The sequence below is a fragment of the Somniosus microcephalus genome, chromosome 19 (genome assembly GCF_052327205.1).
Source record: "Somniosus microcephalus isolate GS21.2 chromosome 19, FLI_Smic_1.0, whole genome shotgun sequence".
Lineage (NCBI taxonomy): Eukaryota > Metazoa > Chordata > Chondrichthyes > Squaliformes > Somniosidae > Somniosus > Somniosus microcephalus.
In genome coordinates this window covers 60883122-60911016 of record NC_141005.1, presented here as the reverse complement: position 1 = coordinate 60911016, position 27895 = coordinate 60883122, and the positions used below count along the sequence as shown (strand labels likewise).

The 27895-nt window shown below is 45.0% G+C and overlaps 2 protein-coding genes and 1 long non-coding RNA gene across 6 annotated transcripts in view; 1 reads left to right on the top strand and 2 right to left on the bottom strand.

Annotated features, from left to right (window-relative positions):
- cita (citron rho-interacting serine/threonine kinase a) overlaps positions 1–5279 on the bottom strand; it is a 311435-nt gene extending 306156 nt beyond the window's left edge. For all 4 annotated transcript variants that reach the window (XM_085961882.1, XM_085961879.1, XM_085961880.1 and 1 more), the window contains exon 1: positions 5116–5279. The gene's annotated coding sequence lies outside the window, so the exon portion shown is untranslated. The remainder of the gene's footprint in view (positions 1–5115) is intronic.
- Positions 5280–11970: 6691 nt separating this feature from the next.
- LOC147104517 (uncharacterized) overlaps positions 11971–27895 on the bottom strand; it is a 111867-nt gene continuing 95942 nt past the window's right edge. The window contains exons 3-4 of the long non-coding RNA XR_015072354.1: positions 18410–18480; positions 11971–12527 (exon numbers count right to left, since the gene is read on the bottom strand). This is a non-coding gene — a long non-coding RNA (uncharacterized LOC147104517). The remainder of the gene's footprint in view (positions 12528–18409; positions 18481–27895) is intronic.
- Positions 16695–27895, top strand: part of LOC147104518 (BICD family-like cargo adapter 1) — a 103430-nt gene continuing 92229 nt past the window's right edge. The window contains exon 1 of the mRNA XM_085961878.1: positions 16695–17978. Within this exon, the coding sequence (XP_085818004.1) occupies positions 17577–17978 (402 nt within the window). The 5' untranslated portion in view covers positions 16695–17576. The remainder of the gene's footprint in view (positions 17979–27895) is intronic.

Here is a 27895-nt window from a genome sequence, read left to right as displayed (position 1 = left end):
TTGTCTTCACTAATCTTTTTCTTTTTACATACCTGTAGAAGCTTTTACAGTCTGCTTTTATGTTCCTTGCAAGTTTACTCTCATACTCTATTTTTCCCCTCTTAATCAATCTCTTGGTCCTTTTTTGCTGAATTGTAAACTGCTCCCAATCCTCAGGCTTGCTACTTTTTCTGGCAACTTTATATGACTCCTCTTTGGATCTAATACAATCTTTAATTTCTTTTGTTAGCCATGGTTGGGCCGCTTTTCCTTTTGTGTTTTTACGCCAGAAAAGAATGTATAACTGTTGCAATTCATGCATTTGTTCCTTAAATGTTAGCCATTGCCTATCCACCGTCATGCCTTTTAATGAAGCTCCCCAATCTATCATAGTCAACCCACTCCTCATACATAGAAACATAGAAGATAGGAGCAGGAGTAGGCCATTCGGCCCCTCGAGCCTGCTCCGCCATTCAATGCGATCATGGCTGATCATCCAATTCAGTACCCGGTCCCTGCTTTCTCCCCATACCCCTTGATCCCTTTAGTCTTAAGAAATATATCCAACTCCTTCTTGAATATATTTAATGAATTGGCCTCTACTGCCTTCTGTGGTAGAGAATTTCACAGGTTCACCACTCTCTGGGTGAAGATGTCCTAAATGGCTTACCCCTTATCTTTAGACTGTGACCCCTGGTTCTGGACTCCCCGACCATCGGGAACATCCTTCCTGTATCTAGTCTGTCCAGTCCTGTCAGAATGTTATAAGTTTCAATGAGATCCCCTCTCATTCTTCTAAACTCCAGCGAGTATAAGCCCAATCGACCCAATCTCTCCTCATACGTCATTCCTGCCATCCCAGGTATCAGCTTGGTGAATCTTTGCTGAACTCCTTCCATGGCAAGAACATCCTTCCTCAGATAAGGCAACCAAAACTGCACACAATACTCAAGATGTGGTCTCACCAAGGCCCTGTACAACTGCAGCAAGACATCTTTGTTCCTGTACTCAAACCCTCTCGCTACAAAGACCAACATACCATTTGCCTTCTTAACCACCTGCTGCACCTGCACTGGTGCACAAGGACACCCAGGTCTCGTTGCACTTCCCCCTCTCCCAATCTATTGCCATTTAGATAATAATCTGCCTTCCTGTTTTTGCCACCAAAGTGGATAACCTCACATTTATCCACATTATATTGCATCTGCCATGCTTCTGCCCAATCACCCAACCTGTCCAAATCATCCTGGAGTTTCTCGGCATCCTCCTCACAGCACACACGCCCACCCAGCTTTGTGTCGTCCGCAAACTTGGAGATATTACATCCAGTTCCCTCGTCTAGATCATTAATATATATTGTGAATAGCTGGGATCCAAGGACCGATCCCTGCGGTACCCCACTAGTCACTGCCTGCCACTCGGAAAAAGACCCGTTTGTAGTTTCCTTTGTTTAGATTTAAGACCCTAGTTTCGGATTGGACTACTTCACTTTCCATCTTAATGATGAATTCTATCACGTTATGGTCACTCTTCCCTAAAGGACCCCGCAAAACAAGATTATTAATTAACCCCTTCTCATTGCACAATAGGGGTCAAGGTAGAAGCGTTCACGTCGCGGCCCTGTTTCAACCAATTCTACCACCACCACGCACAGCATGCCTGAAGACGGAAGTAGTCGTCGATGTCAGAAACACAGGTCTTTTTCAAGACCAGCATTGACTGTTATATCTGCTAACTTTGAAGGGTTCTCTATAGTTAAACAAAACATCCTCGCTACATTATGCAATGAGTTGGAGTGTGATGTCCTCTGCCTGCAGGAGACACACAGAGGAAGTGAGAACAACCGCCCAAAAATACCAGGAATGGTTCTGGCTATTGAAAGACCTCATCGACAATATGGCAGTGCTGTATTTGTTAGAGCTGGTTCAGTTGTAGAAGCCACTTCTAAAACAGAGGAGGACAACATCGAAATTCTAACCGTAGAGCTGAGCAAAGTAGTAGTGACCTCAGTGTACAAGCCACCTGGCACAGATTTCAGCTTCTCTAACCCTGTACCCAACCTGCACAATAAACCACAGATCATCATTGGAGACTTTAATAGCCACAGTACCCAATGGGGGTACAAGGAGACTAACAACGATGGAGAAGCAGTCGAAGAATGGATGGACACTAACCAGCTTAGTCTCATCCACGATCCTAAATTGCCAGCCTCCTTCCACAGTGCCCGCTGGAAGTGTAGATATAATCCAGATCTTGCCATTGCCAGCAACAACATCACTGGCCTCTGCAAGAAGCTTGTCACAGACCCAATACCACAGACACAACACCATCCTATTGGTATCCAGGTAAATGCAGCAGTGTTACCAAACGTCGTACCATTAAAAAGGCGCTTCAGCTTCAAGAAGGCCGATTGGAACGGTTTCACACGAGCACTTGACCGCAAGGTTAAACGCATTAAACCACTACCTGAGCACTACAACCTCTTTGCAAAAGCTGTCCAAAAAACAGCTAGAAGGAAGATCCCCCGAGGTTGCAGAGTACACTACATCCCTGGTCTCACCAAGGAGAATGCTGAACTCTACTGGGAGTATGTCTCAATGTTTGAATCTGACCCCTTCTCAGAGGAAACAATATCTACCGGTGAGAGGGTGATGTTAAGTATCTCTCAAGAACGTCAAAACACCTGGAACACCTTGATAGAGACAACAGATCTTACAAAAAACAGCAAGAAGGCATGGTCTCTCATACACAAACTTGGAGGTGATCCCAAGAAAGCTGCCCAACATCCAAATGTGTCTGCTAACCAAGTTGCACACCAGTTGCTCCTAAATGGAAAAATCAACAAGAAACAACCAAGAGCACAACTAGATAGGAAGAAGTACAGCGATGATCCTGGATTCACTAGACCATTCACCATGGAAGAGCTGGAAACTGGTACATCTAATCTAAAACACGGGAAAGCAATTGGTCTTGACAACATAGCAACGGAGCAGATAAAGCATTTTGGACAGCAAGCAAAGAAGTGGCTCCTACAATTGTTCAACCACTGTCTGGCAACACACAAGCCACCTAATATCTGGCAGAAGGCACATGTAATAGCACTATTAAAGCCTGGAAAAGATCCCTCAGATCCTAAGAGTTTTCGGCCAATTTCACTGCTTTGCCACACCTATAAGCTGTTTGAACGGCTGATACTCAATAGGATAGCACCAACTGTAGATGAGAAGATCATTCCAGAGCAAGCAGGTTTCCGCCCCGGCAAATCAACAACAAGCCAACTGCTCAACCTCACACAACACATCGAAGATGGTTTTGAGCAAGGGATGGTAACAGGTGCTGTTTTTGTAGACCTGTCAGCAGCATACGATACAGTGAACGACAGACGTCTCCTCTGCAAGATTCTAGAGATGACAAAAGAGATTCACTTAACAGAGCTGTTAGAAAGCATGCTTCAGAATCGCCGGTTCTATGTTGAACTAGGTGGGAAGCGCAGCAGGTGGCGTATTCAGAAGAATGGTCTTCCTCAGGGAAGCGTGCTTGCACCGCTGCTGTACAACATCTACTCGAATGACCAACCTATAGACGGTGTCACACGCCGTTTTATATATGCTGATGACTTATGTGTCACTGTCCAAAGCACTGATTTTAACACCGTGGAGAAAACGCTTTGAGGCCTTGGAGGGACTAAAATCCTACTATGAAGAAAACCACCTTCGCGCAAACCCATCAAAGACACAAGTTTGTGCATTCCACCTCAGAAACCATGAAGCCAAACGCCAGTTGAAAGTAACCTGGTGTGGAGCAACACTGACGCATTGCGAGCACCCTATCTACTTAGGAGTCACCCTTGACCGATGCCTCACCTTCAAGAACCACATCGAGAAGACAAAGGCAAAAGTGAGCACACGAAACATCCTGAATAAGCTCACTAACACAAGATGGGGAGCAAGCCCGAAAACATTGCGAACCAGTGCACTTGCTCTTTGCTATTCCACTGCCGAATACGCCTGCCCTGCATGGGAAAGGTCTACTCATGCCAAGAAGATGGATGCCGTTCTGAATGCAAGCTGCCGATTTATCACAGGTTGCTTAAAACCAACAAACACCAACAGCCTATATATCCTGGCGGGTATCGCTCCCCCTAATATAAGAAGAACGGTAGTCAGCAAGAAAGAGCGACTCCGTCAAACATCAGATGAAAGGCACCCTCTGCATTGTCATACACCTACACCTAGCCGCCTAAAGTCAAGGAAGAGCTTCATGAACAGTGTTGTTCCATTACAATCAACCTCATCTGAAGCCCGCATCGCCTTGTGGAAAGACCGGCTCGCCAGTCTTGAACAACCCCCAGCGATGGAAATTTTACCTGATGAAAGCCTTCCCCCAGGAGCTAATTGCAACTGGGCAATCTGGAAGTGCCTTAACAGACTTAGGACCGGTGTAGGTTGCTCAAAGGTGTCACTAAGCAAATGGGGATATTCAACCAGCCCGACAACTTGTGAATGTGGAACTGAGGCACAGACTATGCAACATCTCCTGCAATGTCCATCTTTAGAGGAACCCTGCGCTGTTGCAGATCTTGCCGAATCCAACAACAAGGCGCAAAAATGTGTCCAGTTCTGGCTGGGCTATGAATAGACTGTCCGTGGACACGATAAGAAGAAGATTGCACAATACCCAATCTAGAATAGCCTGTTCCCTGGTTGGCTCCTCAACATACTGGTCTAAAAATTCATCTTATCTGCTTTCTGTCTCTTAGCTAGTTTCATATCCAGGCTGCCACTGTCCCTTTAATCCCATGGGCTTCACTTTTACTAACAAACCTATGATGTGGTACTTTATCAAACGCCACCCATTAAACCATGTACAATTCGCAGCAAAAAAGCAAAAAAATGCACAGCAGATCGGACAACATCCGAAAGAGAAAATGTTTCAGGAGGCGAATCTTCAGGTTCCCTTTATAACCTCCGTAGTAATTTGGAGTGTTGCTGTCAACCTCCATAAGAGAAGGTAAAACACCAACGGCGAGATCGGGACACGTCTCCTGCCTGTACTCGGCCTCGGGTCATGGAGAAAAACAGCAGTGCAGGTCGCATTCCCCACACCGCACAGTGGCCCGGTCGCTGGTCTGGTTACCTGATGACCCCAGGTTGGGACGGCTCGGGTCACTATCCCAGTCTCCGGCCCTCCAATAACCAGGTGTCTGTACTGGCGACCCCCAGCTTTCAATGTCTCGGTTCCAGACCGCACTCGTTAGCTTCTCCGTCCCCCTTCCTTCTTCCTTCTTTCCTTCCCGCCCGTTCCCAACGTATTCTTCGCCGCTTCCCTTCAAACTTCGCTCAAAAAAAATAGCGCGCCTCCGATTGGACAGCGGGGAAGCCACGCGCCCGCCCACCGGCCAGCGGATTGGTGCGACCGCCTGACGCAATGCGCGGACCCTGATGATTGGCGCGAATCGGGGGGTGTGGTCAGCGCGGGACGCCGGCTGCAGTTACTGGTATCCATGGCGACGGAGAAGCGCGCTTGGGAGAGCGGCTGGAGCGGACAGACGGCAGAGGTTGACAATGGGATTGCACCTTTTGCCCAGCGCACAACCGCGTCGGTATCGTGGTTTGAGTTCCAAGGTTTCTCTTCCTGACGAAATATCATGAGAGGCAGAAGTGGAGTTTTATTTCAATAATGAGTCATTGTCTCTAGTTTACATTAAAAAAATCCAAACCTGTTTATCACAGAAACAGAATCACAGAAACCTCACAGTGCAGATAGAGGCCATTTCGGCCCATCGAGCCTGCACCGACACATATCCCACCCGATCCCCGCAACCCCTGCACCAACACATATCCCACCCTATCCCTGTAACCCCACGTATTTAATCCCCCCTAACACTAAGGGTCAATTTATCATAGCCAATCAACCTAACCCGCACATCTTTGGATTGTGGGAGGAAACCGGAGCACTCGGAGAAAACCCACGCAAACACGGGGAGAATGTGCAAACTCCACACAGACAGTCACCCGAGGCCGGATTCGAACCTGGGTCCCTGGTGCTGTGAGGCAACAGTGCTAACCACTATGGATTAACATATTGGATAGGAGAGAGGCAGATGGAGGCAAAGTGAGAGAGTTAAAAAAATTAAGGGAGATAATTCAAAGTGACAAAATCTGATCCATTAGTTTTTGATATTTTTAATGTGCAGGTTTCCAAGTGTTTGAAAAGAATTGTGATTCTACTGTCATCTTTTCCTATCCCAGCAAATTTATCAACCCATGGTAATTTGCTCAACTAATAGATCTCTCTAAAACACTTGAGTGATTTAGCCAAATGCCACTGACATTTACACACGCTATGAGCATACCCACCATTGGGCCCCTGTCCATATCCATTCAGCTTTGGTAACATCCCAATCAAGATTTTTGGAAGAATTAGGTATGGTTAAGAGTGGAAAGTTGGCTACCTCAACCACAATCGACTGTATTTAGGGACATTAAAGTAGAAATGGTCAGTAATTTGGCCATTTGCGACTGCAGAACTGGATCATGTACAATTAGTAGTCCCGAGGCCAAGGTAACTGCTTGACATCTTTGAGTGGACTTCAATTCCCTCTAATTGAGGAAAAGTATGTTCTGCTAGAGCACAGGTGCACTGTTCTCTGATAAAATGGCTAACCTGGACAACTAGAAATATGGACTTCTTAAAGATCCCTGGAAGAAAAAAAATCTGCACTTAGAATCATAGAATGATACAGCACAGAAGGAGGCCATTTGGCCCATCGAGTCTGCGCTGGTTCTTTCGAAGAGCAATACAGTTAGTCCTACTCCCCTGCTCTTTCCCCATATCCCTGCAATTTTTTCTCCTTCAAGTATTTATCCAATTCCATTTGAAAGTTATTATTGAATCTGCTTCCACCTCCATTTTAGGCAGTGCATTAAAAAAAAGTCTCCTCATCTCGCCTCTGGTTCTTTTGCCAATTAGCTTAAATCTGTGTCCTCTGGTTATCTTACCTTTGTTATAGCCTGCCATTGATCTCCAATGGTCCGCGCCCGGGTGGCCCTGGAGATTGAGCACGCGGTGTCTGCCGGCACGCTCGAGGCCTTCCGCGACTAGTGTGCACCGCAGGGACTGGAGTGCATTATCACTACCGGAAATGATATTTTAGTTTAATTTGTTAAGTTTCATTTGTTGTGTTTTTTGGTAAGTTACAGTTTTAGTTGATCGCACCAAAACAGGATCGCCAATGGACTGAACTTACTCAAATTGGGCAAATGAAACCTTACTGCCTCCCTTCAGTGATTCAGAATTTACAGCTAATCTTGTGTCCAGCTGCACTGTAATGAAATCGGTTTGTCTTGCCTGTATTCGTTTTGCACTCATGTATATTACCCTCCCCCACAGGGTGTATAGTTTCACTTCCTCTTTCCTGACTAACCTGGAAGGTTCCAGGTCTTGGCTCTTGGCTCCGCCCCTGACTTCTCTTACTTAAAGATCTCAGGATCTGTATGACTCATTCCTGTGAGCCAGTCGGTGTGTTGAGATGTTAGCTCTGATCGTAGTGATTAAAAGCCAACTTGTTAAAGTCTATAACTTCTAGTTTTATGGTTATTGAAGGCACATCAATTTTAATCACTAAAGAATACTAGGATGGATCGACTCCTAAAACCAGAGCGTCTGGACTTGGATCCACATTCTGCTGAAGCATCAAATCAATTTGGACACTGGCTCAAATGCTTCGAACTCTTCGCGAGGGCCTCATCCGCTAGCGAGGTAGATAAACTGAGTCTACTGACTACTCGCGTTAGTCATCGGATTTATTCGTTCATCCGGGACGCCACCTCTTACACGGAGGCCATCACTATCCTGAAGGTCCAATACCAGAGGCCAGTAAACGAAGTGTACGCCAGACATCTGCTGGCTACACGCAGGCAGCGACCTGAGGAATCAATGGACGATTTCTTACAGGGCCTAAAGGACTTGGTCCAGGACTGTAACTGCAAGGCCGTGACGGCCAACGTGTACTCTGACGAATTGGTCCGCGATTCCTTCATCACGGGCCTCAAATCGAATTATATCCGGCAGAGACTGCTGGAGAAGGAGGTCCTGGACTTAAAAAAGGCAGTGGCCACTGCGCAATCGCTGGACGTGGCCCAGAAAAACTCTGACTCTTATTCTTCCGGCCATGCGGCCCTCACCGCCTCGTGCGCGCCGAGCGGGCTGCCATCTTGGAATCAACCATCTTCCCCATCCAGGTCTCAGACCAGCTCTACGCCGCCGGAGTCCCCACACAGATGTTCACCCAGGAGTCCTACTACAGCGGCAATGTCTCGAGGCCCGAAATGCTACTTCTGCGGCCAGGCCAGGCACCCCAGACAACGATGCCCAGCGAAGGATGCTACATGCTTCAAATGTAAGAAAAAGGGGCATTTTAGCAAAGTCTGCAGGGGGAATCCGATTTCCAACTCCGTCACCACCTCGTGCGTGCCGTGCGGGCCGCCATCTTGGGATCCGCCATCTTTTCCCAACTCAACGGCCGCCCAGGGCCCAACAGTGGCTTCGATCACAGTGGATCAATCCAGGCCACACCCGTTGACAAAATCCATGATGGACATACAGGTAAACGGGAATTTAATGAAATGTTTAATTGACTGTGGGAGTACCGAGAGTTTTATCCACCCTAGCCTGGTACGGCGGCACTCATTAACGGTAACCCCTACACGGAGCAGAATTGCTATGGCTGCTAAGCCCCACACTTCGGACATTTTGGGCTACTGTGTGGTAACACTGACTGTAAAAGGCACGGACTACAAGGATTTTAAACTCCTCGTGATGCCAGAACTCTGTGTTAATGTAATCTTGGGCCTGGACTTCCAGTGCCACCACGAAAGTGTCACGCTAGCATATGGCGGGTCCCAGCCGCCACTCACAGTCTGTGGCCTATCAACCTTAAAAATCAGCCCGCCCTCTTTATTCGCTAATCTCGCTCCGAACTGTAGGCCCATAGTGACCAAAAGTAGACGGTACAGTCTGGAAGACAGACACTTTATCAAGGCGGAAGTGGACAGACTCCTGCGGGAAGGCATTATTGAATGCAGTACCAGTCCGTGGCGTGCCCAAGTAGTCATAGTTAAAAATAGCGAAAAGAAACGGATGGTAATTGACTACAGCCAGACTGTTAATATTTATACCCAGCTGGACGCCTACCCTTTACCCCGCATATCAGAAATCGTCAACCAGATTGCGCAATACCGAGTCTTCTCGACTATCGACCTCAAATCCGCGTATCACCAGCTCCCCATTAGAACGGAGGACCACCCATACACCGCCTTTGAGGCGAACGGACGCTTCTACCATTTTCTCAGAGAGTGCCCTTCGGGGTAACAAATGGGGTCTCGGTCTTCCAACGTGAGGTGGACTGCATGGTTGACGAGAATAAACTACAAGCTACCTACCCCTATCTGGACAATGTCACTATCTGCGGGCACAACCAGCAAGACCACGATCTAAATCTTGCGAGATTTTTAAAAACTGCCCTAAAGCTGAATCTAACCTACAACGAAGACAAATGTGTCTTCAACACAACCCGTCTCTGTATCCTCGGCTGTGTGGTGGAAGATGGGGTAATTGGACCGGACCCTGACCGATTACGCCCCCTAAAGGAACTGCCCCTGCCACACAATCCCAAAGCTTTAAAAAGGTGACTGGGATTTTTTTCGTATTATGCCCAATGGGTGCCCAATTACTCTGATAAGGCCCGACCCCTCATTAAATCGACGTCCTTCCCACTATCAGCTGAAGCTCGGGAGGTTTTCACCAGTATCAAACAGGACATTGAAAGGGCTGCACTGTGTGCAGTGGACGAAAGCATTCCCTTTCAAGTCGAAAGCAATGCGTCAGACTTTGCCTTAGCTGCGACCCTCAATCAGGCTGGGAGACCTGTGGCCTTCTTCTCCCGAACCCTTCAGGGACCTGAAATCAGGCACTCTTCTGTCGAGAAGGAGGCACAGGCTATAGTGGAGGCAGTGTGGCACTGGAGACACTACCTAGCCGGCAAACGTTTCACCCTGCTCACCGACCAGCGGTCGGTGGCTTTCATGTTTAATAACAAACAAAGGGGGAAAATCAAGAATGACAAAATACTCAGGTGGAGGATCGAACTATCCACGTTTGACTATGATATTATGTACAGGCCGGGAGCCCTTAATGAACCCCCAGACGCCCTATCGCGGGGAATGTGTGCCAGCATTCATACGGACAAATTACAGGGTCTCCACAACGACCTCTGTCACCCAGGGATCACCCGACTATACCATTTTATAAAGTCCCGCAATCTGCCCCACTCCATCGAGGAGGTCAGGGCAATGACCAGAGCCTGCCGCATCTGTGCGGAATGCAAGCCTCGTTTCTACAGGCCTGACCGTGCACACCTTATCAAAGCCACACGGCCATTCGAGCGCCTAAGTCTGGACTTCAAGGGACCCCTTCCCTCTGCCGACCGTAACGTATACTTCCTCAATATCATCGATGAATATTCCTGCTTCCCCTTCGCCATTCCCTGCCCAGACATGACCAGTGCCACGGTCATCAAGTGTCTCGGTAATCTATTCTGCATGTTTGGCATGCCGAACTACATACACAGCGATAGGGGGACGTCATTTATGAGTGATAAACTGCGCCAGTTCTTGCTCTCAAAGGGGATAGCCACTAGCAGAACCACTAGCTACAACCCCCGGGGTAATGGGCAAGTGGAAAGGGAGAATGCTACTGTTTGGAAGGCTGTCACATTAGCCTTAAAGTCAAAAGGCCTTCCAACCTCCCGCTGGCAGGAAGTCCTCCCAGACATGCTCCACTCCATAAAGTCTCTGTTATGTACAGCCACTAACGCTACCCCTCACGAAAAGATGTTCGTTTTCCCCCGGAAATCCACCTCGGGCATATCTCTACCCGCGTGGCTGACGTCTCCGGGGACAGTACTATTGCGGAAGCACGTGAGAGGCCATAAAACGGACCCCCTTGTGGAAAAGGTACAGCTCCTCCATGCAAACCCTCAGTACGCCTATATCTAATACTCTGACGGGCGAGAGGACACTGTTTCCATAAAAGACCTCGCTCCCTCAGGGAGCGGAGAGAACGATGAGAGACTACCCGAGGAAGACCTACACCAAAAAGAGACAGGACGCCCAGAGGTATCAATACCCAACTTTAACCGGGAGGACACTGCAGATAACCTGGAAGACACTGCGGAGGCCCGGACAGCGGAGGAACCAGAATCCACTCCCCTAGAGGCACCCCAACCGGCTTTGCGCCGATCACGGAGAACCGCAAAACCTCCTGACAGACTCACTTATACCAACTTTTAAGAAACATCACCCTGATGGACTAAATCTAAAGAAGGGGTGAATGTAATGAAATCTGTTTGTCTTGCCTGTATTCGTTTTGCACTCATGTATATTACCCTCCCCCACACGGTGTACAGTTTCACTTCCTCTTTCCTGACTAACCTGGAAGGTTCCAGGTCTTGGCTCTTGGCTCCGCCCCTGACTTCTCTTACTTAAAGATCTCGGGATCTGTATGACTCATTCCTGTGAGCCAGTTGGTGTGTTGAGATGTTAGCTCTGAGCTTAGTGATTAAAAGCCAACTTGTTAAAGTCTATAACTTCTAGTTTTATGGTTATTGAAGGCACATCATGCACTTAATCAGGTATCTCCAATTCCAGAAGTGTGTGACACTTGAGCTTCACCCAAAGTTGTGTCAGACTTACAAACAAATGAAATGTGCTACCACATGGAGTGGTTGAAGTGAATAACATAGATGCATTTAAGCAGAGGCTAGATAAGTACATGAGGGAGAAAGGAATAGAAGGATATAGTGATAGGGTGAGATGAAGTGGGAAGAGTTTTGCGTGGAGCATAAACACCAACATAGACCGGTTGGGCCAAATGGCCTGTTTCTGTGCTGTAAACTCTATGCAATTCTATGTAGTAACAATTTTTAAAACATTTTTATATTTAAGAAAAGTATTTTAATATTAAAACCAAACTAAATACTCTGGTTTCCCTTTGAGCATCCTCCGTGTCACACTGTTCCCCATCGGGTATCTTTTATGAGCTTTCATTTTCCTTTAACTGGTATTTCTACCCAATTTCTTTCACTCACAAATTTGAGGTTATTGTAACAGTGTCATAAACTCAGAAATCCCAACATTCTGCTATATCTAGTTGCAAACATTTGAATAAGCTGTACAATAGCATCAAATTAGGCAAAGTTACAACTTGCAATTAACTTCCATCTGTTTCCAGATACCAGAATAATAAAGTTTACTTGTCTTGCTCTGAGGAGTTAGATGATTTCAGTTCAGGCATCATAGTTGGCCACCAGATCCCTCAATTAGGGAGATGAAAAATCAGCCAGAATTACTGTTCCTGATCACTGTTCAGTGATTCCATTGGAAAGTGGTCATCAGGTGAGGGTTATGACACTCTTCAAAGCTATATAATCTGACAACAAATAGGCATGTTGAGGTACTCGAGGCTCAGTGTGAATCAAGTAGCTTTAGCTGAGGAGAGAAGGAAAGGGAAGGAAACTGAGGGCACAAAAGTTTACATATTTATCTCAACCATGCTCTGTACACATGCACTTCAATTGCTTTCCTTCAGTACACATGCAACTGTGCCCATCTCCCAATATATATGTATTTGCCTGTGGCTCTATTTCTCAGTTTGCACATATTTGACTGTCTTTACCATTCCCTCCTATTCTTGTATACATGTACACTGACAACACCCAGCTCTAACCACCACCCTCCTCGACCCCTTCACTGTCTCAGATTTGGCACACTGCTTGTCCAACATCCAGTATTGGATGAGCAGAAATTTTCTTCAATTAAATATTGGGACGACTGAGCCATTGTCTTTGGTCCCCGCCACAAACTCTGTTTCCTAGCCACTGACTTCATCTCTCTCCCTGCCACTTTCTGAGGCTGTACCAGATTGTTCACAACCTTGGCGTCCTATTTGACGCTGAGCTGCCCCCGTATCCACTCCATCACCAAGATCGCCTACTTCCAGATCCTGTGGGAATCCTGGGAAGTCTCTATCTTTATATTCTCTCACCAACTAACCTGAACTAAATCAATTAATTCTATTATTAATTGTAGTTTAAAGATTGCATTATGTTGTTGCTGCACTTATAATCATACTTGTAAACCCTGTTGTAATATGCCCTAGGTAGACTCGGTTAGATTTTAAAATGGAAGAGACCGAGCTGCTAGGCTTTGCTAGTCCAAATTAAAGATACAGTCAGCAGCATTCCTAGCAGAACAAAACAGACAGCTTGTCTGTGGGAACAGAACTAGCAACGTTATATGTAAGCTGCCACTGTGTTGGAATGTTATGATATCTGCAGTGAATTAAAAACAGAGGCTTTCACAATGAAAAGCAAGGACCCATATCTCTACTACGGAGACATGTTGCGTTTGTATCGTCATAACTACCCCAGATATGATTCTTGATGGTCAAAAACAGATGATGTCAGGGTGCCATAAGATGATAACGACATGGACAGGTGGGATAATTATGTACTTGACATGGACAGGAGGCATCCCTGTAATTGGACAGGGGGTTTCAGGTGTAAGTCAATGATTGGGTTAACTGGTCCCCGTAGGCTTTGCTTGGAAAAGGAAGTATTAGAAGGGGTCCCTCAAACATTTAGGTTGTAGAGGCATTTGGCAAGGAGCTTGGGAACATCCACCAGATGATCCAAGGAGGGATTCAGATTGGCGGAGGACCCACACAAGCCTAGAGGCCAGGGCCGACGGGGATTGACTCGTGGAGATCGCATCTTCTACCTAGGGCATAATGAGTAATATAAACCTTGATTGCGCCTTATTTAACTACTGCTCAGATGCTGTAATGTATCAAGTCTCACTTACACTGAATAAAATATAATTGTCACCAATACGAGTCAAGTCGAATCTCTTGGAACTTAGGAGTCAAAGGGTTAATTGCAAAGACCCAGAAACTCTACACTCCATAACATCGCCCATCTCCACTCCTGCCTCAGCTCATCTGCTGCTGAAACCCTCATCCATGCCTTTGTTACCTCTAGCTTTAACTATTCCAATGCTCTCCTGGCCTGCCTTTCACCTTGCACCCTCCGTAATCTTGAGCTCATCCAAAACTCTATTGCCGGCATCCTAACTCGCACCAAGTCCCATTCACCCATCACCTCTGAGCTCGCTGACCTACATTAGCTCCCGGTCCAGCAACACCTCGATTTTAAAATTGTCATCCTTGTTTTCAAATCCCTCCATGGCCTCACCCCTCCCTAGCTCCATAACCTTCCTCAACCCTACAACCCTCTGAGATCTCTGCACTCCTCCAATTCTGGGCTCTTGCGCATTTCCAATTTTCTTCTCCCCACCATTGGTGGCCATGCCTTCAGCTGCCAAGACCCTAAGTTCTGGAAATCCCTCCCTAAATTGGTCCACCTCTCTCTCCTCCTTTAAGACACTCCTTAAAACCTACCTCTTTGACTAAGCTTTTGGTCACCTGTCCTAACATTCTTTATGTGTCACGGTGTCAAATTTTGTTTGATAATCACTCCTGTGAAGCGCCTTGAGATGTTTTATTATATATTTTTTATTCGCTTATGGGAGCTGGGCATCGCTGACAAGGCCAGCATTTATTGCCCATCCCTAGTTGCCCTTGAGAAGGTGCTGGTGAATCGCCTTCTTGAACTGCTTAAGTCCCTGTGGTGAAGGTACTTCCACAGTGCTGTTAGGTAGGGAGTTCCAGGATTTTGACCCAGTGCCGATGAAGGATTGGCGATATACTTCTAAGTCAGGATGGTGTGTGACTTGGAGGGGAACTTGGAGGTGGTGGCGTTTCCATGTGCCTGCTGCCCTTGTCCTTCTAGGTGGAAGATGTCGCGGGTTTGGGAGGTGCTGCCGAAGAAGCCTTGGCGAGTTACTGCAGTGCATCTTGTAGATGGTACACATTGCAGCCACGGTACACCGGTGGTGGAGGGAGTGAATGTTTAAGGTGGTGGATGGGGTGCCAATCAAGCGGGCTGCTTTGTCCTGGATGGTGTCGAGCTTCTTGAGTGTTGTTGGAGCTGCACTCATCCAGGCAAGTGGAGAGTATTCCATCACACTCCTAACTTGTGCCTTGTAGATGGTGGAAAGGATTTGGGGAGTCAGGAGATGAGACACTCACCGTAGAATACCTAGCCTCTGACCTGCTCTTGTTGCCACAGTATTTATGTGGCTGGTCCAGTTAAGTTTCTGGTCAACGGTGACCCCCAGGATGTTGATGGTAGGGGATGGTAATGCCGTTGAATGTCAAGTGGAGGCGGTTAGATTCTCGTTTGTTGGAGATAGTCATTGCCTGGCACTTGTGTGGCGTGAATGTCACCTGCCACTTATCAGCCCAAGCCTGAACGTCGTCGAGGTCTTGTTGCATGTGGGCATGGACTGCTTCATTATCTGAGAAGTTGTGAGTGGCGCTGAACACTGTGCAGTCATCAGCGAACATCCCCATTTCTGACCTTATGTTGGAGGGAAGGTCATTGATGAAGCAGCTTAAGATGGTTGGGCCTAAAGACATTATATTATTGTTGTTGTATACATGTAAAAGATCCCATGGCACTATTCAAAGAAGAGCAGTGGAGTTCTCAGGAGCCTGGACAATATTTATCCCTTAAATCAGATAAAACTGATTACCTGGTAATTATTTCATTGTAGTTTGTGGAATCTTGCTACGTGCAAATTGGCTGTTGCGTTTCCTACATTACAACTTAAAATATTTTATTGGCTGTAAGCACTTTGGGACATCCTGCGGTCATTAAAAAGTGCTATATAAATGCAATTTTTTTCCTTTCCTATTTGTGTCTGCCTTTATTTATTTTCAGTCTTACATTTGCTCATCTCTTCCCTTCCACTACACTTGTGCGCAACTCTGTAGATTTATCTCCATCTATATATGTTTCTTTCTCTTTCTCCATGTATTTTTCATTTCACTTCTTACCCATAGTTATCCATCTCCCTCCATTTCTCACTCCCCTTGTATCATGTTCTCTTCTGGCATCTCACTCGCTCTACATTTCTGCACAGTACTGAGGCACTACTGCATTGTCAAAGGGAAGTCCCTTTATTTATCTCTCTCTTTCGTTCTGTATTTATCTCTCACTATTTCTCCCTGTATTTATAGTTCACTATTTCTCCTCACATCTATCTCTCTCCTTGTATTTACCTCACTAGCTCTTTGCACTTAATTTTTACTCTATCTCTCTTGTACCGATCTCTTACTCTCTCCCTGTATTGCTCTCACTATTTTCCTTGTATTTAGCTATTATTCCTTATATCTCCACGTATTTATCTTTCACTTTCTCTAACTTTGTGTATTTCTATCACTCTCATCATTTCTCCTTGTATTTATCTCACTCTCATTCTTGTGTTTATTTCTCAATTTCTCTGTTTTTCCCTAATTATCTATCACCTTGTCCAACTCTCCCTGTATTTCTCTCTCTCTCTGTTTATGTCTTTAACTCTTACTTTCTCTTATCGTTCCCTGTATTTAGCTCTATTTCTTTCTGTATTTTTCTATGTCTTGTTCCCTTTATTTATATTTCCCTCTTTCCTTGTATTTACCTCATGCATCTCTCTTTTTTCTATTTATTTAACTCTCTATCCCTGTATTTACTTCTCACTCTATCCCTCCATGTATTTATCTCTATTTCTCGCGTTATGCATCTCATTCTCTATCTTTCCCTCTATTTCTCTGTCACTAACTGCCTCCACTTATATTTATCTCACTCTCTCCCTTTATCTCTCACCGTTTCACTCCCTTTATTTATCTCCATCTCACTATGTATTTATCTATAATTATCTCACACTGTCTCCCTCTATTTTTATCTCTCTCCGTCTGCAACACATTTTCCCTATATTTATCTCAAGCTTTCTCTCGTTCTCCATTTGTCTCGCATACTGTATTTATCAGAGGCTGTCTCTCTCTCGCCCTGTATTTATCTCTATCATCTATTTGTCTCTCATATATCCCTGCATTTATCTCTTACTCTGTCCTGTATCTAGCTCTCGCCCTCTGTTTACCTATCCCAGTCCCTCCCTGTCTGTCTGCTAAGGATGGGGACACCTGCTATGTACCAATGAGCGCCGTGCAATGTGCAGGTGTCAGATTCCGTCAGAGGGGTGTGGACGCGCGTTGGGTATCAGTTTGAGGCTTGCTCGCAATCCGCAGCATCATGTCTCCAGCTGCATCCTTGTGAAGTATGGGCTCATCGTCCCCGGCGGAGCGGGGCAGCATCAAGAAAGCGATCAGCAAGCCGGACAACAACACCGTAGTCCCGGGGCAGCAGCCGGCCACCGCCGCAATCTCACAACAGACCTCGAACGGGTGCTTCTTCCTCTCGGACACGACCAGACACCGAGAAGGGCGGCGAGAGCTGGTTGCACGGGGTCTGGGCCACGCCACCCCGATCCCGGCCAGGGCGCGGGAGGCAGGTCGATGGGACTCGGTGCAATCCGTGTGCTGAGCCGGGATCGGAGCCGATCGCGTTAAGAGCAAGCCCGCCCAGCGCAAGCGGAGCTATGGCGGCTCTGTGGCTGCAGGAGTTCCAGCAAGGCGACGAGCCCCACCACTCCTACGGCGTGGACGAGGCCGAGTATCATCACAACAGCAACCGGCCCAGACTGCCGCTTTCACCGCCGCCCATTCCTCCGGCTCCGCTCCTAACTCCTCCAGGGCTTGGCGGCGGCGCTAGCCTCCTGTTCGACGAACACTTCCCGGCGCTGGCGCCCAACCGGCAAGAGGATTACGGTGAGGAGGAGGCAGCCGGTAACCCCGGCATCGAGGACCTGCTCTCTCAGCTTCGGCAGAAGGATAGCGATCTCATCCTGGCGGCCAAGCTCGGCAAAGCCTTACTGGAAAGGAACCAGGAGCTTAGCAATCAGTTTGAGATGATGCAGAGAGAGCTCACCGACAAACTGGAGGTAAGGGAACGGGGCTTTCTTAAAGAGAACCGTTTATTCCAGCTCAGCTTCCCCATCCAAACCTATCCCAGCTCCTGTTTCCCCATTCAAGCCTATTCCAGCCCGGCTTTCCCCATTCAAGCCTATTCCAGCCCGGCTTTCCCCATTCAAGCCTATCCCAGCTCCGGCTTTCCCCATTCAAGCCTATCCCAGCTCCTACTTTCACATGACATTATATTTGTATCTCAGTTCAATTTAGTTAAGCTGATTAAACACCTTCCCAGTTCATTGTATCCCACTCCTTTGGACATTATTCCACTTCAGCCATCTCATGTTATCCCATTCCATCCTAACCTATCCCATCTCATTGCACCTCACCGTATCCCATCCCATCCCATCGTGCCCATTTCTACCCTAATTATCACGCCCAGTTCATGTGTGATCCATCCTACCTGCTACTGTTACGACAGAGTACTGATGATTCTACGTCATTTGATTCTCCCGGATCCCCTCGGTACGGAACCTAATTCAAGAATGTCAAAAGCACAGGTGTCACTTGAAAATACTCCAGTCTGGAAATGCTGTAATGTCACGAGTTTTCACTAATTGTTTCTCGGAAATGTCATTGAGAGCGACGGACCGAATATGTTGTACTGTACCTGACTTTAGTATCTATTTATGTTATAATTTGCAAGATACAAACTTAACCCAGTGAGCCCTCCTATCGGGTCTCTTGCACCTTTAAGCACAGGCTCGATCCTGGCCTCAATGTGATTTGGAAGAGCACATTGATTGATGACTCGCGGCCTTTTGCAGGCTGGAGCTCTCTAAATTGCTTTGGACGTGGTTGGACTACCGATATAATAATGCTGATGATCTGTAGCGTTGGGGCTCTTTACTGCTCGCCTTTGCGAGATGGGACATTTCTCCTCTGAATCGGTTCCTGAGTCCTGCTGTGGTGGTGGCAGTCAAACTGTTACAGGCCAATGATGCATGAAATCTGCGTTGGGTCCCAGTCCATTGCATTATTTTGTCGAATAATCGAAATGGATGCGTCTCATAATCTCTATGAATTGGTTCACTGCACAGCCCCAGCCAGGCTGTCTCTTCCTGCTCCAGAACATACTATACTGCTGGTGACATACTAGGACACTGATTGATTTGCAACAAAATGTTACTTGTTTGGAAATTAGTTTTCTTAGTTTTGAGTAGAGGTAACTCAAGAGCACCCCATGTAATGAAAGTGGGCCAATATAACCCTCCTTCTCCAGTCATGGTGCTATTTGGGCGTTTATTTTTCAGCAGCCCCTCCTTCCTCTAGTCAGTGCAGGTTATTGTGTATATCAAAGACCTGCAACTACAAGGGAGGATGTCGAGTAAATTCCTTTTTGTGACCAGACACATGGAGCAATTTCCCTTTCTATAGCACTCCTCATACATAAAGTCTCTATAGAGGGCAGAAGAAAAAAAGTTGGCAAAAAGCAGAAGAGCAAAAAAAAGTTTGGGGGAGAAAAAAGCAGGTTCTTAGGAGGCTTTTGAAAACATGGAGGGAGGTGGCAATGTGGAGAGATTTAGGGAAGATATTCCAGCGGGTAGGGACATGGTGACTGAAAGAGAAGTTGCCAGTGTTGGAGCATGGAATGAGGGTTGTACCAGAATAGGAAGAGCAGAGGGTGTGTCTGGGAATGTACAGATGGATCAGGTCACGGAGATAGGATTCGGAGAAGGCATGAAGCGAATTGAAGGTGAGAAGGAGTTTCTTTAAATCTATCCCGTGGGGCACAGGGAGCGAGTAGAACTTGGGAAAGACAGAGGTGATGGGAATGTGTAACCTTGTACAGGTACAGACAAGGGCCATAACTTTCTGTATGAATTAATGTTTGTGGAAGGTGGAGGCTGGCATGCCAGCAAAGAAAGTATGGAGAAGCTTGGGATCGAGAAATGCACCAATATTCTACAACTCTGGACTTAGCACAAGGTGTCAGCCAGGGAGGCTGATGTTGTCAGGGCTGCAGTATGTAGGTGCTGGTGGGAGCTGAAGAGGGTGGCTTTGGTTTGCAATTCAACATTAAGGTGGAATAAATTTTGACTCATCTAGTTCTTAGTGTTGGCCTGGAAATGGAGAGTCTGACAACAGTCTCGGGATCAGTAGAGGAAGGAGTAAGGCTGACCTAAGTGTCATCAGTGTATCCAGTCCAAAGATGTGCGGGTTAGGTGGATTGGCTATGATAAATTGACCCTTAGTGTTAGGGGGATTAAATACGTGGGGTTACGGGGATCAGGTGGGATATGTGTCAGTGCAGGCTCGATGGGCCGAAATGGCCTCTATCTGCACTGTGGGGTTTCTGTGATTCTGTGATTATACGTGGAAGCTGACACCATGTTTCTGGGTGTTGTCATTGAATGGTAGCATATACAAGAAGAAGGAGAGAGAACTGCAGATGAAAAATATGCAGCATTAAAAATAAAATACCAACATAAGTTCAAATCCAACAAATCACAGACATAGATTTTACTTAGCATGTGAGCAGGTTTAACTACTTTTCTGAGCTATATTGCCAACATTTGTTTCCACAAACTAGTTGTCCAAATTTTGGTTGTTACTCATATAATCTAAGACTCAGCAGCCCTGAACCATGTACCTTCTCCATCAAAGTATCAAAAGAATGGGCTGGAGATATTATCTCCACTGACCTGTACTTCAGCATTGGACTCTGCGGGACCAATTTTCCTTTGCTCTGTGCCCTGGGTACACCTTTTCCACAGTTGCAAAGCAGAGGCTGGATTGATGCCCCTTTGCATTTCATATATACTTATAGAGGCCTCCCCAAAGGGAGGGAGCGGGTGTCACTGCCTAGAATAGGTGGAAACATTGAAATATTATGCTAATGAGGTGGAAGTGACGTTAGCATGCCTCCCATCTTATTTTCCTGCGTCTCTGCCTGGTAGAGGCCCAAATGCAACAGTGCTGTCTCGTTTGTGCCTAACCTAAAGGTGGAGGATCTGAAAAAGAGGCTACCAACAATCTTCCACCTCCTAGGTCCATCCACAAAGATTATCAAGGCTGGAGACCTTTGGCTGCTGTTTTTGGATAGAAATACCTGAAGTTGGTGCAATTACCATTACTGTTGGCCTCTTAGATAAATTTTCCTCCCACACTTTAGGCCGCTATTCCTTCCCAGAGGCGTTCCTGTGCTGGGAAATGTTGGGACCATGGTAATGACTTGAGCTTGCAAATACAGGCAGTTTCAAGTCCCTTCAGGTGCAGCACACTTCACGTGCATTGCGCCTGACTTGCGTTCAGGCGGGGGGAGGTGGAAAATTGGCCCCAATAAGTTTCCATGCTCCTAGGCACCCTTTCCTTTATTTCTTTCATTCAGATGTCCTTCTGACAATCTTGCCCATTTCTCAGCCAAGTGTGTGCCATATGAACAGTGCACTCAGTTTCTCTCAGTCCAAGTGTGTGGAGTGTGAACAGTACACTGTTACACTCTGCAGATATTTATTCAGTAAATTTGTACAACATTTTGTAAGTATTTAAGTTGGCCATTCGGCCCATGATGTCACAGTCCAATTGGCCAATGCAATAGCCTCCAATGTTTCGTGTGGTCTCCCTGAATCTTCAGCTGTGCATCCTCCAACCTCTGCTCCTCAAATGGGTGGTTGCATTGGGATCGGGATGAGCAGCAGTATTTGCATAAAGACGGCAATATAGTGAGTGGTGCAGAAAATGCAGGTCTTGCCAGAGAGCCACAATTCAGGTTTGCAAGTGATGTTGTTGAGTACTCTTGGTCTACAGTGTGATTTAGACGTAGGGAAAAGGTTACGGTAGAAGTAAAATAAATCCTCTCTAACACAGACTTTAGGAGGATTATGTTGTATTGTTTCTGTGCTAATCAGAGAAACCTGTCAATAATATGGGTTACTTCCAAGATTGTGATCTATTGCTGGACATTGCCACCAGTAGAGACAATGAAGGATATATATTATTGGAGAAAATACGAGGATATATGTGGAGAAGGTTGTAGAGATAGGGCGATAGCAACATATTGATACAGCAGAGGTTTTATAATTATGTAAATTAAAAGATTAATTTCCTGAGTTCTGTGACAATAGTTTAAACTTTAGAATATCCTAGTCAGAAATCCCTATATGACCTTATGGAATCACTAAGGGAAAAAAGTCTCCCCACAGCACAGAAAACAAAGCATAGATAATACAGAATTTATAGGTAAGTGAGATGGTGGCAAAAATAAACTATCTTTGTATTGGCTCAGTGTCAGATAAGGCATTTTGTTGTAATATGCTCTAAAACCACTTGCTGGTGTAAAAAAAAAGTAAGCACTTGCATTTATATAGCACCTTTCCACAAAGTACTTTAGAAGTGTAGTCCCTGTTGTAATGTAGGCAAATGTGGCAGCCAATTTGTGCACAGCAAAGCCCCACAAACAGCAATGCGATAGATGACCAGACAATCTGTTTTAGTGATGTTGGTTGAAGGATAAATGTTAGCCAGTACACTGGAAGCTCTCCTCTGCTCATCTTTGAATAGTGCTACGGGATCTTTTATGCCCACGTGAAAGGGAAAATGGGGCCTCGGTCTAATGTATCATTCTGAAGACAGCACCCCCAACACAATAGCACTCTCAGTACTGTACTGGAATGTTAGCCTAGATTAAGTGTTTAATTTTTTAGAATGGGGTTTGAACCCACTACCTACTGACGCAAAGGCGAAAGTGCGACCACTGAGCTGTGGAAGAGTAGAGAATGGGAGAAGAGCGCATACCATTCTTTCTATGATATTCTCAATGTGTCATGTCCCTGCCATAAAGGTCTTAGTAGCTCAGAATCTCCCAGTACCTTACTGTACTAATTGGTTTTGCATATCCAAAAGTCATCTCATAGGGGTCTCGGTACCCTCTGCTTGTGTATTGTCTGTAGGATCTCAGGGCCAGCACTGTGGACAGTTACATTGCATCATGATACACTTTGCAAGATTGAGGCTTCGAAGTATCATGTATCAATCCAAGGAGAAATAACACCATAAATGAAAGCTGTTTGTATCAACAGTATCTTTCCATGTACGTATAAAAGTTTTGAGATGTGTCTGTCCTACTTCAGATGTTATACTATCACACATGCAAAACATTTATATAAAAAAAAGAGAAAATCAATCATGACCAATCTATGGGAAACTTTCCAAGGAATAGAAAATACCTTTTCGTTGGCCTCGGCATGGGTGTTAAATTGGGCCTTCTCAAACAGGCTGTAACTAAAGTAATCCTAAATGGAGAATAATTGCATTGTCACCTATCTTATTGGGCGAACAAAGGTTATTATATTTGATTACCTGCAGAGGATTCAGGAATGTAACAAATGGTTTCCAATTTTTTTGTAACCTTCTACAGTAAAATAATTTGTCGACATAATTAACTGAAAGGATGTTGGGAATGATTCATTAGATTGTGTCCCATTCGATTGTACCAGCATGGAGAGCATCAATATCAATGGGGGCATTGTATAGTTTCTCATGGTATTGTTGCCCCTCTTCATTGCTGGATCTATGGTCTCGAGCCCTGCTTATTTGGAATGGGGGAAGGCAGCAGCTGCCATAGTAACTAGGACTTGCGAGGTTCAATCACATCTCTCGCAGATGATTATGTTCTTTGGAAAGCAAAGTATGCTAAGAATAACCTAATGATTAAATTGTTTCTAAGTTTAGAAAAATATATCTCTTTGGTCAAGGCTGCAAAGTGTAGCTCTGTCCCATATTGGTGCTATGAGACCTTGTAAGTGTAATTTGGGTTGATGATCCCGTTGTATGGCAGACTGCACTGTGAGGGTGGTTTGGGTTAATGTACCTGTCTGATGACAGAGTGCTTTGCGACCCACCACTGTGATTGTAGTTTAGACTGGCGCTTCCGATAACAGAATGCTACAAGATCACACAAAATGTGATAGTTTGGATTAGTGTTCTTGTCTATTGACAGTGATGTAGGACACAGCACTGTGAGGATGGATTAGATTCATGATCCCATGTACTGGCAGAGTGCTGTAGGACCCACACTGAGAATGGTTTGGGTTCATGTTCCCATGTACTGGCAGAGTGCTGTAGGACCCACACTGTGAGGGTAGTTAGGGTTCATGTTGCTGTGTAATGTTATGAAATTGAAGAATTTTCTTTCCATTATTCAATGTTCTAACCTTTTCTTGGGCCCTTACTAAACATCCACCCACCTAAGCAAACAAGCAATGAATAAATTACCAAGGCAGTGACGATGATACAGATAGTTACAAGGAGTAACTTTGTATTGATGGTGATAATGATCAGATTAATCTATAATCAGATGGTAAACTAATCCTAATAGGCTTGTTTAGACACTGTAAAGTGATCTTTCTAATTTCTATTATTAATATTTCTACATGATCATTGCTGCTTTGAGCTTTCCTTGCTGTTCCTAAGTTATAAAGATGGAATTTTGCACATTCTTTCTCTTCCTTGCATACTGATGGTATTCAAACTAACATCATCTCCTACTCCTTTTCTAGACCTCAAAACAATGGCACTCCTATCGTACTTTCCTTCTATCATTTTTAGACTTTCAAAGCCCAAGTTTGATGATCACCAAATTGCCACTGTTCCATTTACGTCATTTTCATTCCCATTATTATGCGTATTGATGGTATCCTGCATCACGGGCTCTAGCTTTTTATTGGGGTTTTCAATTATAAAAAAAAAAAAAAAAAATTATGGATTTAAGTCTATATTAAATTCATTTTTACTGTTTGCTAATTTTTTAAAATAAAACTGTTTTAATGCATAGCCTGATCTTCCAGCATTTCCCTCCCATTTCTGTCATTTTAATTCCTCAAGTCCCCAGCCCTGATAAAATTTCAGCTCTTTTATTCATTGGATGCCTTTTATAGTTAATTGATAATTTAATCCAGCTAATTTCATTTAGTCCGCAACAAAATAACCATTATGGACAAACAAATGATGGCCTGGAACTTGCGGTCAGCAGTGAAGTGAAGGCGTTCGCTATTGGCCCCGAAGTATGCTTCGCCCAAGGATATTGCGATCCTTGTGTCGAGAACTTTGGGTTTTCCGACCTTCAATTCAAATTAACGGACGTTAGTGGGGATCCCCTTGTTCAAACTGCTGTGACGTCAATAGGCTGTCTAAGCAGCTAATCAAAGCGCAGAATTCTCACAGCGAACAGGGAAGTGAGTAAGCTCTTAAAATTCTAACTTTTAAAAATGTTAGAAAGAGCAAAACAAAGATTTGGGCTCTCGCATGGGGAAAAGGCAAACCTGAAATAGAGAGGGACAAACTTTAAAAAAAAATTAAACTTTTTTTTGAAGTTTCATAAAAATTTTAAGTTTAATTAAAATGGACAAATTTCACACTGGGCAAAATTTAAATTGGTTTCCCAGGCCTTTACCATTTGTTTAGCAGTAATAACGCTGTCAAAACCCCAGTTACACCGAACCCCTTTGGGTCTAATTTAGTGGGTAATTTAACAGCGTACTTGCTGCGGAAGAGCCGACGTTTTCGTTCGTTTCAATGATTTGGCTGATTACACAGATTGCCGGCTCTGGGATGGGTGGGGGCACAGCGCAGCCTGTGTCAGAGTTGTCAGTGACTGACCGCAACTTTGGGATTTCCGCATGCGCCAAATCCCGAAGTTGTGGTCAGTTTCAAAAGCGGAATGATGGCGAATGCTGCCAGTTCGCAGTCATCCCGGCCGCAAATTCTGGGCCAATACCCTCCTTCCTCCACAGTACTGCTTTTAGTAAAAGGGGCGGAAGTTAAAGGTGAAGTAGGTCACTCAGCCCATTCCTGCTATTCCTGGCATTTGGAGCTCTGCTGCAGCACAAATGACAAGGTAAACCTAATTTGGTTTACAAGTTGTTGAAATTAAATCTTTACTTACCTGAAATGAAAGCAATGATTTTTTTGCTCTCTTTGCTGTTTGTATTCCAGCCATACTAGTGTGGCTGACATTACAGCTGTTAATGTCGGAGATTGGAACCGACATCCATTTATAAAACAGTGCAGATTTGTGTGGGAGATGTGATGTGGTGACAGGGAGCAGGGAGAAAATTCCACTCTTGGGGATGGCAAAGAAAATAAAGCTACTGCAAAGCGACCTTATAAATCCTGACCTAGGTGAACAAGTGACACAACTCCGTACAGCTACACACCATGTAATCGTTTTGCTGCTGAATGGAGAACGTCGTTTAGCTACACATTGGGTAACCCTCACCCTGCATAATAAACAGGAATCTTCTTCCTCATTTTATGCATTTGTATGTTAGGTATAAAATGGGTTTAGGCCATCTTTGTGATCTGTTCAGAATCTTGTTTTGCCAATATCTTTATTTGTCCATTTTGGCTGATTTCAAGTGCGGTTCTGTCAGCTTTAGTGTCACAGGGCAGAGAAGGAGGGGGAGGTAGGAGAATCTTTATTCAATAGTGGAATTACCTGATTGTTGGCAACCCTATAAAGTGTCCACTGTTCTACCCTGGATGTGATAACTAGTTAACAAAATACAGTAGCAAGTGGCTTCCAATTGCAATTGTGTCCAACATCACTCTCCAGCTGTGCATTAAAGGCTATGACCTCCTGTTTAGGACGGGAGGGCGTGCTGAATGAGGTGCTTAGAGCAATTTCATACAGCTCTATATTATAAACAGAGCTCCAGGCACATAATGTCATGGCATGAACTACTTGCCCTCATTCCCTGTCTGGCTGCTATAGTGGAAATCCCCAAACTGGGATTTGGATGATAGAATTTTTAAAAATGGAATGGATTTGGTCAGATGAAGTGTTTCATTTTTGCAACTCAGTCATGGCTCTAAATGTTTTTCATTCCACTCAAAAATGAGATCTAGGAATGTGTGAGAGAGAGATCGACTGGTGGGATTTAGGGATGGAGAGAAAGGCTATCTGCAGTGTGTGGGTGCCATGCTGCAAGGTGCTCCTTGGCATGCTCGATTCTCACATTCCCCTGGACTTTGCCACATGTTTTGTTTGTTCTCCTTCTGGGTCTTTGTAATATGATGTCAGTAAATGGTGGCCTTTCTTGTGCTTGAAAATTCAACAGTATACTGTATTGTATTTTCAAACAATTATTTATTATTATACTTGGTTTATAATCTATTATACCATGTGTGCATACCATGTGTGCATACTAAATGATATGTTACACTTAAGTCATCTGTTGCAGCATATGTGTGCTGCCTTCCTTTAGGAATTTATGTTAGTTTTCCAGTTAATTCAGGGGTTTGAGTAATTTGGGTCGATTTCCATTGTGTGCCGCCACCTAGTGGATATTTGGTACCTAGCAAGCGCAGTAAAGTGCAGTAAAGCACAGTAAAGTAAACTATTGTATAGCACAGACCTGCAGCTCGACACATGGTCTGGCAGTTATTTTCTTGTTACGCTCCGGCCTTGGACACTATTTGTCTGTAAGTACTTGAGAATATTATAGATGATTAGTGTACACTATATTTTGCAGAAAATGTTTAGTTTATAACCTTTCTCTGTAAGCAAACCTGCACAGCCAACCGTGAAGTGCTCGCTCTGTGTCTAGCTGGTTAACTTGTAGCTGTATTTTGATGCAGGGCTACTTTAAAGTGAATGTAAGAGAATGTCTTTCAGTTTGCTAAATGTATATTCACAGTAAGCTGTGTTTCCACGTGTTTTGGTAAGTTACATGCCAAATGTACTGTGTTGCTCAGGCTTACCTAAATTTGTGTATGCATATCAGTTATGTGCTTGTGTACTAATGTGTGCTTCCATTTCTGTATTGTATTTCAGTTTCACAATAAGAATCAGTAAAGTTTACAAGAAAAGTCAAGCCTTGTGATTTTTATGGGAAGATATCAAGTTGTTAGCTACCTGTCTAGCTCTGCATAGGAACGCGCTGCAAGG